Source organism: Oryctolagus cuniculus, chromosome 13 (assembly GCF_964237555.1).
Source record: "Oryctolagus cuniculus chromosome 13, mOryCun1.1, whole genome shotgun sequence".
In the NCBI taxonomy this organism is placed as follows: Eukaryota; Metazoa; Chordata; class Mammalia; order Lagomorpha; family Leporidae; genus Oryctolagus; species Oryctolagus cuniculus.
In genome coordinates this window covers 101324022-101343590 of record NC_091444.1, presented here as the reverse complement: position 1 = coordinate 101343590, position 19569 = coordinate 101324022, and the positions used below count along the sequence as shown (strand labels likewise).

Genomic DNA, 19569 nt, shown 5'->3' with positions numbered 1-19569 from the left:
GCGCCCACATGGGATGCCCGCACTGCAAGCAGCAGCTTTACCCACTGTGCCATAGCCCCGGCCCCATCGATCTGTTCATCTTTATATTCTGATCATATTCACAGATCTTCAGTACTTAGGTTTGGCCCAGATTAAACTGGTTTCATTTTGGTTTTCATAAAGAGTCCCAAGACTGGAGAGGACTGCTCCATTTCACAGCTGGGCCACACACCCATCCCCATGGTCCACCCCATTTCACAGATGTGTGTGGGTAGGAAAGAACCTGGTAGATGCAGGGTACGAGACACGGGGGTTGTAGACCGCACACCTCTCAGATGGGGTGGGGGGCTGTGCCATGAACTACTGGAACTTTCTTTCTCCTGTGAAATCTCGCCTGCCTCCTTAACCATATCATTCTCACGGCCTGGCCTCTGGAGCAACAAAGACTGAGCCTTCTTTCAGGTGACAGTTTCCAAATGCTTGACAACTGCGACACGTCCCCGGTTCAGTTGTCTTCAGCGGGACAAATCCCTGGAGTCTGAAACATCAGACTATGCCCAGACACTTCACCCATTCGGCTCCCCAGGGTCTGTTCCAATTTGTCAGCAGGGCTTTCCAACTGGATTTTGCTTCTATTCAAAGAATATTTCTTCTGGTCTAATTTCTTTTGGGTTTTATCTTAATTGGCCCTTCCATCAGATCTCTTCTCTCATCAGATGCGCACACCTTGTGCCGGTGTAACAGTTGGTGAGAAGAAAGAACACACAAGGTGGACATCCCTTCACGGGCAAACCTAGGAGGCCCTGGCTCAGAGCAGGTGCGAATATCGCGAATATCTGACTGCAGGTGCAACTTGTGGAAGTAGCGGTGGACTGAACATAGGTGCGTGCGCCTTGGGACGAAGAAAGGGGGTTAGGATAGAGTGCCGGTGTTAGAGCCCAGTCCGGAGCTACGAAAGGCTACGGGTTACAGTGCCAACACCGGGAAGGGGCCAGCAGCAAGGGCAGCGATCGTGTGTCAGTCGCTGCGAGTTCCCGGGTGAGCCAGGAAGGGGGCAGACAGCGAAAGCCTTACCTTTAGGAAGTGCAGCTAAGAGCTGGGCATCGATGCCTCGTCTGTGGTTAGGGAGCTGTTCCTTGTCTTCAAGGGAGAACTCTTTCTGAAAGCTAAAGGCCATCCCATTAGTGAAGAGTCTAGAAGACGACTTAAATCGCACGATGGGACAGGCTGTGAACAAATGCACGGCACAAACGCGGAGCCGCTGTTACCACCTGCGCACCGAAGACCGCTGGTTCGCAAGGCCAAGTCTGACTGTGGGGCAGGAACTGGAAACTTTTCTCACTTATTCAAGCGTGTGTTACCACGCTGGCTTCTGTGCAGCCCAACAGCTACATTTCTGGGAACACAGCCGACCTGGGAGCCCTCACTGCCGCTTCCCGACCCAGGCCAGGCTGTGCAAGGGTGGACTCCTCACTCAGCCTCTCTGTGCTACCACTTCCTCCTCGGAAAATCCGCGTCTTCGCCCCAGTGATGAGGTTAGGTCAGAGGAACAAACACCTCCTCTGAACAACCAAGAGCGCAAAGCTTGGCCAAGAAGGTCTGACAGCTCACACAGGTGTGTGGGACCAAAGAGGAATTGGAAAGGCAGAATGAGAAAGAACTGGGCTGGACTGCGTGCTTGTCACCTATACTAAGCATATTCTAGAAGCAAGGTTGTTTTGTAAATTTTTACTTCTTTATATGAGAGACAGAGAGAGACAGACAGAGAAAGAGAGAGAACAAGCAAGCTCCCATCAGTGGTTCACTCCTAATACCTGCAATGGCCAGGGTTGGCCTGAGCTAACACCAGGAGTCAGGAACTCCAGCCAGGTCTCCCAGGTGGGCGGTGGCAAGGACCCACCTACTTGAGCCATCGTGAGCAGGATGCTGGAGCAGGTACCCAGCCCAGGAATGCCATGTGGGATGCAGGCTGCACAGATGGCCCGGCCTGATCTTAGTGATCCCCACAGGGCCCTGTGAGTATGCACTACGCAATGACGTGCGGCTAAGGTGTTTTACAACCGACTGTGCTGAGCTGGCACCACCCAACGCATGTGCTTTGCAGTCTTTGCTGTGAGAGGGAATCTCAGGGAACCCACAGATGGAAGAAAACCTCCTACTGGACTGGTTTAACCCTCAAGCTCCCACAAGGAAACCACTGCATGGTCTGTCCACGGACAGGTATTTGACAAGAGGAGTCAGGACTCCAATCTAGCACTTGCACTGATCCCATGCACAGATGCACCAAGGTGACTGCGCACACAATTCCACGGCCTCCTTAGAAACACGCCTGGAGTCCGAGAGGGCAGATGGCACTGCTGCTTGGCTGGGAGAAACCAGAGCCCGGAAGCCGGGAAACCACTACTGCCCAATGGACACCATCACTTCTGCAAATGCATTCAGCCTAATGCTGGGCCTCCTGCATCCCAGGGCCGGGGTTCCTTGGGGCGGATACTCAAGCCCCCACATGTACACTAAGCACAGTACACCACTAAACACCGGCATCCAGTGTGAGCGCCAGTTCGTGTCCCGGCTGCTCCACTTCCTTGGAGCCAAGTGCACCTGAAATCCTTCTTACCGTATACACACGTGGTAAGGCTTAGCTCCATGAACGTGAGCCATGCCTTCTCGCTCCTTCATTGAAAGTCCTGAGAATAAACCACTCTCTATCTGGACTCAGATGCTAGGAAATCTGCCTAGTCGGATACTGAAATCAGCAGTGACTTCTAACTGGTAACTTGCAAAGCGGCAGTGGGTCTTCTCAGTATATCATTCAGATAGATGCGTAGCCTAGATTCTTACAAAATAAATCACCCCAGAAATGTTCCTTTCTAAGGGAGTAGCATGTGATTTTAATGGACTATTTCACTGCTACTTTAAATATTCTGACCCCGGAGTGGCTGAGTCAGGATGAAGCCAGAAGTGGGAATTCAATCCCAGGTCTCCCACGTGGGCGGGCAGGGACCAAATTGCTTGAACCATCACTGCTGCCTCCCAGGGTGCATTAGCAGGAAGCTGGAGTGGGAAGCTCTGTTTCTTCTTTAAGAAACTCCACATCTCAGAAGGAAAATTCTGCATCAAAACGAAATAACACAGCCCTGAAATATTCAGCTGCCGAAACCACTGACTGTGGGGTTCAAATATATTTTCAAAAGTAAACATGTTTATGTTTGCTTCTTTCCCCCTTTCTCTCTGTTTATCAAAAAGTCCAATGAAGGGCTGGCATTGTGGCGCAGTGGGTTAAGCTGCTGGTTGCAATGCCGTCATCCCATGGGGCACCAGTTCGAGTCCCGGCTGCTCCACTTCTGACCCAGCTCCCTGCTAATGTGCGGGGGAAGGCAGCAGAAAATGGCCCAAGTGCTTGGGCTCCTGCACCCATGTGGGAGACCCAGATAGAATTCCTGGTCCTGGCTTCAGTCTGGCCCAGCCCTGGCTGTTGCAGCCATCAGAGGAGTAAAACAGTAGATGGAAGACCTCTCATTCTTTGATTCTCTGTTGCTCAACGAAGTCAGGAAAGAGAGTGAAAAGACTGCCCTCACATTCCACACTTGCCTGGGTGTCTTCAGTGGTCACCGGGCACTGGGCCCCCACATGTAACTGCTTTCTTTAAACAAGCCACGCAAATCATGCAAATCATGGTGGGACAGAAGCAATGGAAAGCCCAGTCTACAGGAAATCTCTTGGGCTCTCCTGCAGGCTTTGCTGCAATGCCGCTCCCTCCCCTCCAGGCCCGGCTTCCACCACTGGGCAGCAGCTGCTGCATGTCCCTGCCTCAGGGGAAACCCCACAAGCAGGTGCCTGAACTCAGCTACACACCAGTGCGTCTCTCTCACGGGCTCCTACTCCATCTGTGAACTCTTTCCATGTATTCCAAGCGGCTTAAATCATTTCGATGATGTTTTTCTCAAAAACCATGACTTAAAAATATTTGAATGTAAATGTTGTTTTATAGAAAAGTATCACAGTGCCGGCATCCCACATGGGCGCCGGTTTGTGTCCTGGTTGCTCTACTTCCAATCCTGCTCTCTGCTAATGCACCTGGGAAAGCAGCGGAAGACGGCCCATGACATTCGGGGCTGGGTCAGGCTGAAGACAGGAGAGAGAACTCAGTCTGAGGTCTCCCATGTGGGTGGCGGGGACCCAAACGAATGAAGCCATCAGCAGAGTGTGCATTGGCAGGAAGCTGGAATGGGAAACAGAGCCGGGACTTGAACCCAGGGACTCAGGTGCAGGATGAAAATGTCCCAAGCGGGGTCTGCACCACGTTGCCAAGCATCTGCTGGAGTCCACGTGGCCGTCTACAGTTTGTTCCACTTTCCCCTGCCCCCTGCCCCCAGCCAGAGACTGCTAACTCCTCGGAGACAGCACTGGCAGATCTGATTCTGGCAAAGGATGCAGGTGCCCTGAGATCAACAGGAGAGGACAGGTAAGAGGTGCCCTCCACTCCCTGCCCTCTCTATGCCCCAGGGGCAGGATGCGCTGGTAGCGGATTCTGAATCACTCATCGGGAGTTACGCTGTTGGATCATCAGATGATCCCCAGAGAGCCCTGGCACGGCCCCTGGAGCCATCAGAGGTGCCAGGGCCCAGTCCACGCCCGGCCCACAAGGTGGCTGCCTCCCAGCCCTGAGCTCCAAGGCCGGGCCCTGCTCTTCCTCCTCAGATGCCAGGGCTCCCCGGAAGAACACGACCGGCTGGCCCTGGCCTCAACCAGACTCAGGACCCTAACATTTCAGGAGGGGACCGTCCCTCCTGGCACAGCTGACATCACAGCTGGCCACGGGCCTGAATGTGTAACCACAACATTAGAACTTAGCATCCAGAAACACCCTGAGGGCCGGCGCTGGCTGTGGCACAGCAGGTTAAGCCTCTGCCTGCGACACCGGTATACCACATGGGCGCTGGTTCAAGTCCTGGCTGCTCCACTTCCGAGCCAGCTCTCTGCTAATGTGCCTGGGAAAGCCGTGGAAGGTGCCCCAGTCTCTGGGCCCCTGCACCTGCATGGGAGACCTGGATGAAGCTCCTGGCTCCAGCCTGGCCCAGTCCCCAGTCCTTACAGCCATTTGGGGAATGAACCAGCAGATGGAAGACCTCTCTCTCCCTCTCTCTCTCTCTCTGCCTCCCCTTCTCTTGCTCTGTAACTCTGCCTCTCAAATAAATTAATACATCTTTTAAAACATGTTGTAAAGATACACCTTGAGAGCCCTTTCTCTTCTCTGACGCTGCCATTCCTTCCACCGCTCCACGGAGCTAAGAAATCATCGCCCCTGCTTCCCGCACTCAGCTCTTCATCCAACGCGTCCCATTAACCTACTTAAATGCCTCGCAGCAGCAAGGAGGGGAGATTTGCTTTCACAGGGAGCGCAGGACACTCTCCTGCTGCCGTCTCTGTCTCTGCTGCAACATCGGGTACGGGAGGGGACTTCAAAGAAGGGGCTTCAAAGCCAAGTTTATTTTGGTGCAAAAATATTTGCAATCCATGCCTACTTTTGTTCTTCAGGGTATGCGTTTTGTAGACTTCTGCTGTTATTATTTGCAAAATTTTTATTTATTTTTATTTGAAAGAAAGAAAGAAACAGAGACAGAAAGATACAAACAGAGAGAGAGAGAGAGAGAGAGAGAGAGAGAGAGACCTTTTGTCTACTGGTTCACTCCCCAGATGCCTGCAACAGCCAAGGCTGGGTCAAATTGAAGTAGGGAGCCCAGAACTCAATCCAGGTCTCCCAGCTGGGTGGCAGAGACCCAAGTACTTGGTGGCTGCTGCCTCCTGGGGACAGAAGCAGAGGAGCTGAGACTCCAATCAGGCACGGTGACGGGGGTGCGAGCGGCCCGGGCAGTGACTTAACCACAGTGCCCAGTGCACACCGCTGCTCAGCTTTCATTACAACTACCAGTGCCCAGGCTGCCTGAGGCTCCTCTGAGTTTGCTCACCTTGCTCCTGAAGCTCTCATTCTGACACGCGAGGCGAAACCCACTCCCTGACATTCTCCTCTCCCTCAGCTCGCGGCTGGGAGCCCGGATTTCTCTTGAGGAGGCAGACAGGCCCTGGTGCCGCCAGCCCCCCGGACACGCACTGTCATGACAAGCAGCTCAGTGGATGCAGGAGACGGCACCCACGGCTGTTAGAAGAGCTGTGGCCCTGTGGGTCCCTGTGCCCTGAGCTCTGGCTGTTCCCGCCTTCGTCTGAGCAATGCCTTCCTGTCCCTCTTTGCGTCCTTATTATTACAACTAAGCCAAGATGCCAGGGACGCCCGAGGTGAGACGCCCCAGGTTCTCTCTGAAACACACCCAGGTTCTTCCTCCTCAGTGGGTGCACTGGATCAACCACGCCTCAAAGGCAGGCTCAGCCGGGGGAGGAGGTGAGGATGGAGTCCCCTGTGCCTGCTCTAATGCTAACACAATGGACCTTCTAGGCAATCCTTTAGGAAGAAGGGCATCTGAGTGGACAGATGGTAGACCAGGGCACGGGTCCCCCTGCAGGTGAAGTCCAAGTTGCCATCGGCACCTGGGATCACTGCTTGGTGCCTCCATGGAAATATGAGACTCTACCGGTGACAGGGACCTACTGAGCTGGCCCTCCGGCCCAGACTTTTGCCTTTCTGGTGTCTTATGCTGTGGGATTGTAGCACACGAGGTAAGCCAAGCCAGCACCAGTGGCATGCCAGGGCCAAGGTTAAGAAAGGGGTGGTAAGATACGGCAGTAAGACTCGAGTGCACTGACAGGTAGAGGGGTGGACAATGACAGCGGGGAGAGAAGGAAGGAGATAGGACGGGTGGGAAGAAGGGATGCAGGGAGGACAGGAGAGGGGAGACCCTTGTTTTCCAAACCCCCAGTGCTTCCCTACTTGGTGGAGAGATCGTTCAATGGACAGCCCAAGCTAGAGGCAGCTGTGCGGAGTCTGCACACACAACAGGCAGCGAAGCTCTGTGCCTCCGTGAGCACAGATCATCTCCAGTTCAGAGAATGTCTCCTGGTGGAGCATACTCCCCCGCAGGCTGCACCCTAATCCATCCCACTCTGCGGGGGCAAACAGCTAACCACGCACGGAAACTCGTGAGTTAGGGATCCAGGAGAATGATTTTTAGAGTCCAGTGCGAATCTTCCAAACTGAGGATTTCTCAAACAAAGGCCACTTTACCTTGGAGCTGTTCTTCGAGGCGGGGATCCAATGAAGCTCAAGTTCTTCTTGTTGAAATCTAAGGGAGGAAGGAAGAAAGTAACGTGGACATCGTTACACAGCAAGTTTAAAGGCAAACGAGCCAACAGGAAAACATTCTCCAAACTGCCCGTGAGCATACACTTGAAGACAAGGTATTCACCAGGCAAGAAGTCAGGATACAAAAATGTCACCTTCGAAGAATCAGATGCTGCCTACCAATCAGACATAGGCAAGCGCTGGCTTGGTTTTGTTTTTCTCTCCTGGAAAGTGGTGGACACACTCCATAGGGTAAAAAAAAAAAACTATGTAGTTCCATGTTATCATCTAAATATGTCATGGCAACAAGGAGAATTCAAAGCCGGGCTGAACTGAATCACATGGCTCTCTACCCACAGCGGGGAAATAAGAGAAAAATAATAAAGCAATTTGGTCAAGGTAACCTAAAATAGGGACAGCCCTGTGCCTAATACCCCTGAGGTGTCGTAAAGAACACGGGGTTGGAAAGACGGTTCTTAAGAGTCAGGGACTTCATCCTTTCCCTGAAAATCTAAACCATCGCACATCAAAACAAGCACTCACTGCTGTCTGAAGACGAGATACACATGATGTAAAGACAGCTGCTAGCAATTCATCCAGGAGAAGCACGCGTCCCCAGCGCGCGGGTTAATCAAAGCCAGGTGCGGACAGAATTCATTACCCATCTAACAGCGAGTCATCGGGTTTAGAGCTTTTGGCACGGGGACCGTGTGTCCAATCAAGGAAACCGCTTATAGAGATCTCTGCTTCTTTCCTAGGGGACAGGAGCCTGGGGAGGAGGGGACAGAGAGTACCCCGGACACAGACACTCAATTGTCCGCCAGAACACATCCTGCGTCCCCGAGTCTGGAAACTCTGGCCCGCAAGCGCCATCCAACAAAGCGAAAGCTCTCAAGCCAATGGAAGCGGCGCAGGCCGCGATACAAGGATCCCGTTATGTATTTAAAGAGACAGCAGTCAGCTGGAAGAGGAAAACTCCCGAATCAGAGACTTGCATTGTTGCCATCCCTTCCCAACAGTGTTAGCAGAGACGTCTGGATTCAGCGAGCCCATCTCAGCAGTAAATTACAAGCATGCATTTTCCTCTGGGCTGGCCGGGAAGCCACTGCAAAAGTAATATTTTGTTCCAAATTATCTCGCACAAAGAGTTGATAAAAAAGAGAGAGAGAGAGACCTTCACTCATCACCGCCTACAGGAAACACTGTAGACTGTGCAGCATTTGGTTTAGAAACAATGATTTTCACTGGAATGCAACACAGCCAGGATTTCACCCGAAGTTGGGCATTTCCAAATTAATCTGCCGTCTTGTCTATGTAAATAAATGCTTCCCTGGTTTGGCAGGCTCTGGAACTTCCCACAACAGAAAAACATGCACATTTTCAGGAATCCCAAGATAAGCTCATTTACGACCTCAATTAGATATTTAAAGTGTCCTTTGAGAAAGCAGAAGGAGCCAGATCTCCAACACAGTCCTGGGGTTTCTCCATGCATGGCTCTTTCTCGCCCCTTACCTTGCTTCTCAGAGAATTTGAGAGCTCCCAGGCAGCTGGAGATCCCTGGGTTTCTGAGCATGGTCGCACACGGCAGGTTCAGAGACACAGCCAGCGCTACGGCTCAGTCTCAACCAGCAACGGCCTTGGGCCGCACTCAGCAAAATTGGGTTGAGATTTTTTTTTTTTTTCCTCAGCGCAGGGCTAGAGCGACCAGGCACTTGTGTCCTTGAGCGTGTGGTGAACACAGAGCAAGAAGCTGCAGGCTAAACCAGCTCACGCCGCATAATCAGATTACAGACAGAAATTAGGCTTGGAGACGTGAAAGCAGACTGGGTACCAGGGCTGGGACCGTGTGTTGTGAGCCCTGCACAGCCACGGCCCGGGCACACGCAGGGCTCTGGCTGAGCAGTGTGCAACTGAACCATGAGGGTTCAGCAGGAGTCAAAATCACTTTCTTTTTTCCTTAAAAACAAACACACAAACAAAGAGAGAAAGGAAAAAAAATAAACCCAAAAACCAGACTCTCACTGTGTACTTAACGATTCTCACAGGCTGCTCCAAGTATGGCTTTGGCTGAATTAACTGAAATATTTTACCTAACAGGGAGCCAGAGACTCATACTTAGGAGTTAAGATTTATAAACAACATATGAGTGAAACCGTGGGAAAAGAAAGGACAGATACGCCCAGAGGTTCAAACATTTTCATTTGAGACAGAAGTTGTCACGCCAAGCTTTACCTAGTGGACTGTTCCCTGTTTGTTTTCAATGGCAAAACACAGGGCTGGTGGGCGCAAGCAATGCAACCCCTAGAAAATGTGCCATCCGTGGAGAATGACAGCGAAAGGCAGCATTAAAGGGGACTAAGCGATGAGCAATCATTCACATGTAGGAATCGGGCCCAGCCACTGATGTCGGGGTGACATCAGTCTCACCGTTCAGGGGCAGGGGTGTGGTGCAGAGGTTAAACTGCTCCTTGAGACACCCACATCCTGTCATGGAGGGCCTGGGTGTCAGTCCCCGCTCTGCTTCCAACCCAGCCTCCTGCTAATGTGCACCCTGGGAGGCAGCTGTGATGGCTCAGGCAGTTGGGTCCCTGCACCCACGTGGGAGACCCGGATGGAGCTCTGGGCTCCTGGCTTTGGCTTGGCCCAGCCCCGGCCATTGCCGCCATCTGGGGAGTGGATCAGTGATAAAAATCTCTTTGAGTGTCTGTCTGCCTTTCAAATGAAATGAACATAAATTAAAAATAAGAAGACCACAATTCACCCCACCCTGAGTGTGTATCCCTCTCTTTTTAAATTTATTTATTTATTTGAAAAGGCAGAGTGAGAGAGAGAGACAGAGAGAGAGAAAGATCATCCATCCACTGGTTTACTCCCCAAATGGCCTCAACCACCAGCCCTGGGCTGGTGGTTTTATTTGGCATTTTCTCTACCCTTCTGATTTCTCTACCTTTATAGAATAATGCAAGGAACATGACAAATAGGGAAGTTGAAAGACTCGGCAAGAGGGCTGGCATCATAGCATAGCAGGTTAAACCACCGCCTGTGACACCGGCCTCCCTTATGAGCACCGATTCGAGTCCCGGCTGCTCCACTTCTGATCTAGCTCCCCGCTAATGGGCCTGGGAAAGCAGCAGAGGATGGCCCAAGTGCTTGGACCCCTGCACCCACATGGGAGACCCGGAAGAAGTTCCTGGCTCCTGGCTCCAGATCAGCCCAGCTCCAGGCGCTGCAGCCATCTGGGGAGTGAACCAAGGAATGGAAGCTCAATCTCTCTCCCTCCCTTCCTCTCTCTTTCTCTCTCTCTCTCTCTGCCTTTCGAATAAATGAATACACCTTAAAAATAAACTCAGCAAGAAGCAACATAACTACTGCAGATAACTATGGTGGAAACTTTAGTGTGAGTTAACAGAGTGCTAAAGACAAAAAGAGAAAAGTATTGGAACAGGTCGAGGACACGGAAGAAAGAATGGAAATGACTGACTCTGGAAATAAATGAATAAGATAAAATAATATCTGCTGATAAGCCGTCCTTTCTGAAGAACAGAGTGGTTTATGACACACAGTGTCCCTGGTTCATCACTGTTTACATTCCTGAAATTATTCTTCTATAGCATACTCATTAAAATCATCCAGAAAGACTTTAAATGCTTCTTTTGTCATGAAAGCACAAGTCCATTCAGAGTTTTAAAAATGAAATTCCAGGACACGGAACAAAGCATTTAGATGTTCTCTGTAAATTGGGAATGCAGAATTATTTCCAAACTGATTTAAACATGGCTTAATTGTTGAGAGGAAAAGCGCAGGACTCTTTAGGAAGCTATGGATACAAAATTTAATCTACTGTTTAAGTGTCTCATTCACAGGAAACCACGTAATACTGTGGGAAAAAAATCTACATCTTACATCAATAATAATAATAAAAATAATAAAATAATAAAATAATAATAAAAATAATAAAATAAAAAATAAAAATAAAAAATAATAATAAAAATGGAATGTTTTCATTTACTCTTCAATAATTAAAATCGACAGTAATCATTATTATTGCTTTAGGCTAGCTCATTCTCACAAGGGAGCTACAAAATGGGCGAATATCATTCTATACGTTAATATATTTTATGTGTTTCCAGAGAAAATTCTGCAAACAATTTTAAATTTATACTTATTTGAAAGACAGGGAAAGAGAGAAAGAGAGAGAGGAGAATCTTTTATCCACCGGCTGACTCCCCAAATGCCCGCAACAGCCAGGGCGGGGCCAGTTTGCTTCCAGGAGCCCAGAGTTCCATGCAGATCTCTCCCGTGGGTGGCAGGGGCCGAAGTCCCTGAGCCATCACCTCCTGCACTACCAGGAAGCTGAAATCAAGGCAGACTGGTGGTTTGAAGCCCAGCACTCTGATACGGGATGTAGGTGTTCCGAGAGATGTCGGAACCACGGCACCAGTACTAATCTTTAAATTAAAAAGAAGTCAACCCAAACATTTAAGTTGCCTAAAGACACCCAGTCCAAAGGCCTTATGGAAGGGGCGTTTATGTGTTCCTGGAGTGGGGCGGAAGGGAGCCAGACTCACAGCGTGGTCACAGCACAAGTCACGGCAGGTCACGGTTCACGGGTGGCTGCTGGAGGGGACCTGGATGACCAAGAACCCGTGAATGGGCCACTGTCGTTGGGACAACCGAATCACGGCTCCTTCAACCCAAAACCTCGGTCCCAAGGAAAATGTCAAGCTCACACAGCTTATGGTGTGGCCGGGCCAGGCTGGAAAATCCACCTGCTCTGACCCTCCCCACGACAACACCTGTGTCCCTGTCCCAGGCGAGGACGAGCCAGCCGCTGTCAACCTTCAGAGACTTCTCATGATTTCTGGGTCTGGTTTTGATCCTTGAGATGTCCTTCAAAACCAGGGAGGATGCCACTCAGGAGTCATGGGGGAGCTGAGCCACGAGAGTAAAGGCGGAAGCCAGTGTGTGTGTGTGTGTGTGTGTGTGTGTGTGTGTGTGTATGGGTGTGCGCGCGCGCATGCGCAGGGGGTTACCGTGGATAACAATGAGCCATGGTTACGCTGGGACTCCGCCTTCCCGCCCCGAGGCTCCCACCCGATTGGAGAAGAGCAGGACGTGGAAGTGACCATCAACCTGGACAAGCAGAGGAAGGAGTGACCACACAGCTCTTCTGGTCACGTTCCCAAGGACATTGCTGTCCACAGACTCAAGGATGTTTACCACGGTTTTGTTTACAAACGGATTAATCCAGAGTCCGTCTACACAGGTGGACACAGAAGAAACTGGATAAGTGAATGACACCAGCAAACTCAGTTTGCGGCTTAGTTAGTGACATCAGCATGTTGGATGTCACTTCTGTGCCTGATCAGATGCTACATGGGGGACAACACTCCCAACTCTGTCCACGGTTGACCCTCTCTGCTTTCCATAGTATCTAAATAGATAAACACAGTTCACTTCCTACCCAAACAACCAGGCACAAATGAGGACCAAGGCCACTGGTCTTGTGAAACCCCCAGAGCGTCGGGGTGGGGTGGCAGGGGTTGTACCCACAGACTTCCCCGCGACGCTGACCTGTCTGCTTTCTCAAAAGCACACGTGGTTTCCTGGCCATTAACTGAGTTGACCCGAAAATCCCCCAAGTCCCATATAAAACTCAACGCAGTGTTATGCAAATTCAACCCTGGATGGCCAGAGAACAAGAAGTATGGAGACCAACTCCACCCGCCGGCGACCAGAACTGGCTCCCAAAGCCCCTTCCCAGCCCCATGCTCTCTCCACGCCTCTCTGTCCTGTACCATCCTGCACTCTCCTGGGACTCAAGAACCCTGAAGAATTTGCAGGGTAACGCCAGAGGCAAGCTTGCAAGTGCACGCCTACGGCTCAGAGCAAATGAACTCTACACACTGGTGGATCGGGCCAGGCGTGCGACCACTGCCTGTTTTTTGTTTGTTTGTTTGTTTGTTTTGACAGGCAGAGTGGATAGTGAGAGAGAGAGAGACAGAGAGAAAGGTCTTCCTTTTGCCGTTGGTTCACCCTCCGATGGCTGCCACGGCCAGCGCGCTGTGGCCGGCGCACCGCGCCGATCCGATGGCAGGAGCCCGGTACTTATCCTGGTCTCCCATGGGGTGCAGGGCCCAAGCACTTGGGCCATCCTCCACTGCACTCCCTGGCCACAGCAGAGAGCTGCCCTGGAAGAGGGGCAACCGGGACAGAATCCGTCGCCCCGACCGGGACTAGAACCAGCGCCGCAAGGCAGAGGATTAGCCTAGTGAGCCGCGGCACCGGCCCACTGCCTGTTTTAACTCCCTCCTCACTTGCATCCAATCTCACTTTTTTAAGATCTACTTATTTAAAAAAAAAAAAAAAACATTTATTTATTTATTTGAAAGACACAGTTACAGAGAGGGGGAGATGTAGAGAGATACAGAGAGGTCTTCCATCTGCTGGTTCACTCCCCAGATGCCCACAACAGCCAAAGCTGAGCCGATCTGAAGCCAGGAGCCAGGAGCTTCCTCCAGGTCTCCTACGCAGGTGCAGGGGCCCGAGGACTTGGGCCATCTTCTACTGCTTTCCCAGGCCATAACAGAGAGCTGGATTGGAAGTGGAGCAGCCATGACTCAAACCGGCGCCCATATGGGATGCCAGCACTGCAGGCGGTGGCTTTACCCGCTATGTCACAGTGCTGGGCCCCCACCAAAATGATTTTTAAAGAATAATGCTACACACTACTAAAGGTGACAGCTGGACTGAAATTCCAGAGTTAAGGACATCTTTTTATAGCCTAGTAAAGAATAATTTTGTACTCTAGAAACGGCTATAAATGGCATTCTCATTTTCCTTGGTGGATTTATTTATGCGTGTGGACGCTTGGCCTGAGGCACAGCAGCCCGACACGAGGTAACCACACCGGTGGGAATGCCGCCTCGTCCCTCCACTCTCCTTTTCCCAGATGTCCCAGAGCGCATCTTTGAGTCTAATCCTCCTCCCGTGTGCAACGCAAATGTGGAGTGAACTTGGGGGACGTCGTCATGTTTGGGACACATCTGCAAATGAGATTTCGTGTTAGCTCACCCCACAAGGGTGACTTAAAACAGGCCGCCTATGTCAAGATGAACAGGCGAAAGGGCTCGGCCCTCCGAAACATTACACTCCCCGCTATTTCTCTATCAGACGCGTTGCGAGAAAACCGTGTCAAGCCTTCTGTCCTGTTTCTGTCCTACAGGTTTTGTTTGGTGAGCACAGGCCTACTGCGGTCCCCTACAAGACTCTGAATGTCTAAGCTTCACGCTCAAAGGAGCCATGTTGACGTCTCTGATGGCTGCGTTTCTGGCTCATCGTGAGTCTACAGCTAAGGATTCTCAGGGACAAAGATCCAGGAGCCCCAGACGAAGACAGGACGGCCAAGTCATGACCCTCGGGAGGAAGAAAGCGCAAAGGGTTGGCCTGTGTTTCAGGGGACACAGACCATGCGCTCGTCTCCAGCCTTGCAAAGCAATGGTGTGGGGCTGGCCTTGTGGTACAGCAGGCATCCCATCTGAGCACCGGTTTGGGTCCCGGCTGCTCCACTTCGGAGCCAGCTCCCTGCTAATGTGCCTGAGAAAGCAGCGGAGGATGGCCCAAGTGCTTGGGCCCCTGCAGCCACGTAGGAGACCCGGATGGAGTTCCCGGCTCCTGGCTTCAGCTGGGCCACAGCCATCGCGGCCATCTAGAGAGTGAACCAGCAAATGGGAGATCTCTCTCTCTCTCTCTCTCTCTCTCCCCGTCACTCTGCCTTTCAGATAAATATAATCCTTTTCTTTTTCTTTTTTTTCAAAAAAGCTACAGTGTGATGTAGCTGCTATGACCTGGATGCACAGGAGGACATCGTGCCTAGTGAATTAAGCCAGGACAAGAAAGGACAAGTCCTGAAGGATTCTGGGATTGGAGGTACCCACAGTGCTTAGACTCAGAGACTGAAGGCAGAGCGGGGCGTTGCCAGGGCTGGGAGTGGGGGTGGGGGGATGGGGAGCTGTGTAATGGGCACAGCATCTCAGTTTGGGAAGATGGGAGCTGGTGATGGCCCCATCACAACGTGAAAGCACTTAGTGCCACTGAACTGCACACTCACAGACGGCTTAGCCGGCTACGACTTATGGTGAGTGCATTGCACTGCCAAGTGTGCAGTGAGGTGCATCCCTGAATGCTGGCGAGCAGGCAGGGGACCCCACAGCCACACCCAGCATACTGCCAACACTGCAGGCAGCAACTCTCCAAGGGTTCTCCCTCAACGGCCGGGTGCATGCCTGCAAACCTTCGTGTCCACGGCAGCAAGTCTGCAGCTGTCTCCTGCAGAGCGGAAGCCCCGCCTCCCCCCTCATGGAGCAGAGGCAGGGGTTGACACCTTTACAACCATCCAGGGAGGCGGGACGCTGTCGCGGCCAATCCCAGGCATCCCCTGCTCACCTTCTGATAGCTTTCCTGTGGACAGACAGCACGGAAACTCGGAATCTCCAGACAGAAGTTTTGTATGAGCCAACCAGTCCAGACGGCAGACAAATGTGTAAGAGCACTGGTGACGGCCGTAGGCTGTTCTAGAGCTCAGAGCTCTGAACCCCATAAGTCCCATCGAAGATCTCAGGCCTATACCTATTTGGCTCCTACCCTTCCTAGCTCCTGCTGTGTATACAGTCGGCCCTTTGTCTTTGCAGATGGGACATGCTGGCAGCTTACAACGGCTGTGTGTGCACTGAACATGCAGACTTTCTTTCCAAGGTACCGTTCCCGAAGCTACACAGGACAACAGTGACTGTTGTGGCACTGGCATCGTATCAGCTACTGGAGGTCACGTGGAGATGACTCCAGGCCCAGAGGAGGCTATGCAGAGACCATGATCTTTTAAAGAGGGATCCGGAGCAGCTGCAGGCTTCGCTATCACAGGGGAGGGGGGGTCCTGGAACTGGACGCCAAGGGACAGCTCAGTGGGCTCCACCTCCTGCACCTGCCCCCTTGTTCTTGCACAGGGTTTGCTGAGCAACCAGCAGAGGTCAGGCGTAGGTGGTCAGTGAGGCGGTGTGCTCCTGCCCTCCTGAGTTCAAGTCCGCGCAAGGAAATCACAAGGAAACCACACCTGGCTGCCGTGGTCTGTCTCCTCGCTGGGATCCACCTCCGCTTTTCCCTGCTTCTTCCTTTGCTCCCATCAGGCTCAGGTATTTGTCACCTGGCACTGGAGGGATTCTCCCCATGTACAGTGAGGCGCTCCCCTGGAGTCTGACACCCCACATGAACCTCAGACGACCCCGTGGGGTTTCCACGTGGCTTTCCTTCCTCTTCCTCACTTGAGAATGCTCACGCACACAAGACAAGCACGCACGGGAACTCGGACGTGGCCCAGTAGATGCATCTCTAGACAAGTGGGAATCATCATATTGTTTTTCCCATTCAGACTTGTTTGGGATGGTATGTGTATCATGGCTGCATTACAGCTGTTGGCTTATTGCAGGAATTAAGGAATAATTAAACGCAACTGATGGAAGCAGGCATCTATTTGAGTCAAGGATTAAGTGTTTTTCCTTCCCTTAAAAAGACAAAAAAGAATGAACGACTCCCCCACCAAGAGTGGTTATTTCTCAAGACCGAATAGTCTGTTGTCACTCACACCACATACATTCATTTCAGAAGTGAATCGGAAGACTCAACTGTTTTCCTGCTGAATTTCGACTGACTTACTCAAGAGACGCCAGAGGTAGAAGCTGCAAGCCACAGCCTCGGCATTTGCAATGCAAGTTTTCCAGGTTCTAATTCAGGGACTCAGAAGTTCTCCCAAGGAACGCATGTCCTGGTGACGCCTAAAGGAACTGTCCCCGCTACTGTCCCTTCTTCTTTTAGTCTTTAAAATGTCAAGTTTAGCCGTCTCCTCCCCTGGCCCGATGAGCTTTGCCTGGAGCCTCCCATGTCCCCTCAGAGCTCAGCACCTCCGCCCTGCAGGTCAAGGAACAAGCAACTCAATGTCACAGCCCCCCACTTCCGGGTGGAGTCAACCCGCAACCAGCAGCTTTTCCAAACAGCCACTAAGAAGCGTTTCCTAAACAGGACGGGGAAAGTGAATTCACTCACTCCCCAACAGGAAGAAGCAGATGAAAGGCAGTGAAAGAAGCCAGCAAGGATGCAGCTCCGTGGTCAAAACAGGCCCCAGGCTACAGTCCCTGTGATGTCGCCTCCCAGCCGCGGGCCAGGGCACCCGCAAGGGCTTCGTCTGGCGCCAGCAGTCGGCGCTGTCCCTGTTCTCGTGGAAAACGCTGGGAGCGGTGCGCCTGCGGACTTCCGGAGCGAGAGGGAAGCTGAAGTCTGGCCCTGGGGCGGGTGGGCGGCTGGAACCACCCAAGGTCAGAAATACGGCACTCGTGAACCAGAAGCCGCAGGGACAGAAGCCAACGGGCTCAAGAGGCCAGTGTGCATGGTCGCCGGCCGGGCAGTGGCGCGGGCCCCTCCTCCACTTGCGCACTGTCGGCCTCACGGCGTGGGTTCACCAGCCATCGTGGATGAATTCCGAGAACTTGAGAAAGCTGTGCAGAAATTGCAGTTGAGCGAAGCATCGCCTTCCCTAATTCCTAGCGACTGCACCAAGTGTCGGAAAACACTGGGAAGGGGACAGATGGGTCCAGCCGGAACGGATCAGGCAGGTGGCCGGCTCCCCTGGGCACCCAGCTGTAGCTACGTTTTAAACCACCAACACTCATTCTACCTCTTTACTGAAACGCACGGACATGGAGAGCCAATGAGAGTACTGCTAACGCACACCCTGGAGCCAGCAGGCGATGGCTCCGGGGGCTGGGGCCCTGGGCTCCTGGCGATAAGGGAGCCCCTCGTGAAAACCCCCAGCAGTAAGGAAGTCACTAGCGATGGGAAAGCCCCCAGCCAGCAGCACCCTGCCTGAGATACGCAGATTCCAGAGTGTCATCACCATGGCGGCAGCTCGCCCACTGCTCCCTTGCAGAGTATTTTAATAAAACCTAACTCTGTTCATGCCTCCCTGCGTCCTTCGCTGGTGAACTCCTTCACTATCCACGACGTCACCCCCGCGGGAGACCCGGATGCAGTGCTGGGCTCCCGACTCTGGCCTGGCCCAACCCTGGCTATTTGGAGCATTCCGGGGGCGGGAGTAAAACGGCAAATGGAGGATCTCTCTCTCTCTGCATCTGTCTCTTTGTCTCTCTGCCTTTGAAATCAGTTTTTAGGAGCGCAAGCAGCATTTCCCCGTGGAGTCCACAGGGAGCACAAGGAATCCTGGGGCACGGGCGTGACTGCACGGGCTCCGGCAGCGTCTGCCCAGCCTCGGGAGGAGGAGACGCACAGCCTGGTCCTTGGAGAGTCACGGCCCCTACAAGCCTTCTGATTTCCAACCACGCGCAGAAGCGTGTGCCCAGGAGAACGCCTATTTCTGCCATCACAGGCCCTGGAATTAATTGAGCCCTAGCAGGTCACCTCGCACAGCCCTGCCGGCCTGCCCCCAGGGGCCAGTTCTGCGCCTGCCTAAATCAGGCAACCAACCGGCAAGGTGACTGGCTGGCTGGTGGGTCACCCACTGGTCCCCCTGCAAACCTTAGCCTTGCAGCAAAGCCAGGGCCGACTTTTGGCAGGCAGAGGGCTGCCGTTGGCCAAAGCTCTAGACAATCCATTGATGAAATGGTAATGGACGCTTGTGCGTGGGGCCAGCCCCACTGCAGCCACAGGAGGCTGGCTGTGCAGGGGACACTCCTTCTCCAGCATCATCCAAGAACTCCCAAAAAGCCCACTGTGTTTAGCAAGCATCCGGCTCACTCGGGCTGCCCGACGTCCAAACAGCACTGTGCTGTCTGTTCTGATGGTCAGAAGGGAGGCCACGGTCAGGTGTGATGACCGAAGGGCAGCATTCTGGGTAAGCAAGGCAGGGACCGCGCCAGCGGAGTCGACACTTCTGTATCTTCAGCGACGGAGGAAGGGGTGTTGGGCCCGCACAGGAGCACACACAGCCGTTCTGCTGAGGTTGGGGGTCCCTAACTCTCCTGTTCCCCAAAGAAAGAGAAGAGCCCCCTGGTGACAAGCTGCGGCAGCTTCAGCACCCCACACGCCTCCCCCAGCATGCAGCCAGACGTCTCTCTGTCCCTTCTAGAAGCCCAGGGGCTCAGCAGGTGTGTCCCGACAGCGCTCTGCACACCTGCACTGTTTCACGTTTCCAAGGTGGCCAGGCAATGCTGAACTGGGTTTTAAAGGAAAGCTCGGTTCCTCCACTTTGCTCTGTCGCCCCCTAGTGGCAGACACAAATCAAAGCACTGTCCAGAGTCGAGTTTCACAAAAACTGAAGACAGAAGGGATTTTTAAAATTTGTTAAATTGTAC

General features: G+C 52.6%; 1 protein-coding gene across 21 annotated transcripts in view; it reads right to left on the bottom strand.

Annotated features, from left to right (window-relative positions):
* The window catches only part of SVIL (supervillin), a 202420-nt gene that overhangs the window by 80015 nt on the left and 102836 nt on the right, over positions 1–19569 (bottom strand). For 17 of the 21 annotated variants that reach the window (XR_011381724.1, XM_051821616.2, XM_051821617.2 and 14 more), the window contains 2 exons: positions 7157–7214; positions 1054–1145 (listed from right to left, as the gene is read on the bottom strand). Coding sequence is in view for 11 of the 21 variants with exons in the window: in XM_051821600.2 (XP_051677560.2) it covers positions 1054–1145; positions 7157–7214 (150 nt within the window). In the remaining 10 variants the exon portion in view is untranslated. Of the gene's footprint in view, positions 1–1053; positions 1146–7156; positions 7215–7756; positions 7797–8725; positions 9071–19569 lie in introns of those variants that run through there. The other 4 variants (XM_051821620.2, XM_051821621.2, XM_051821601.2 and 1 more) reach the window with 3 other exon arrangements.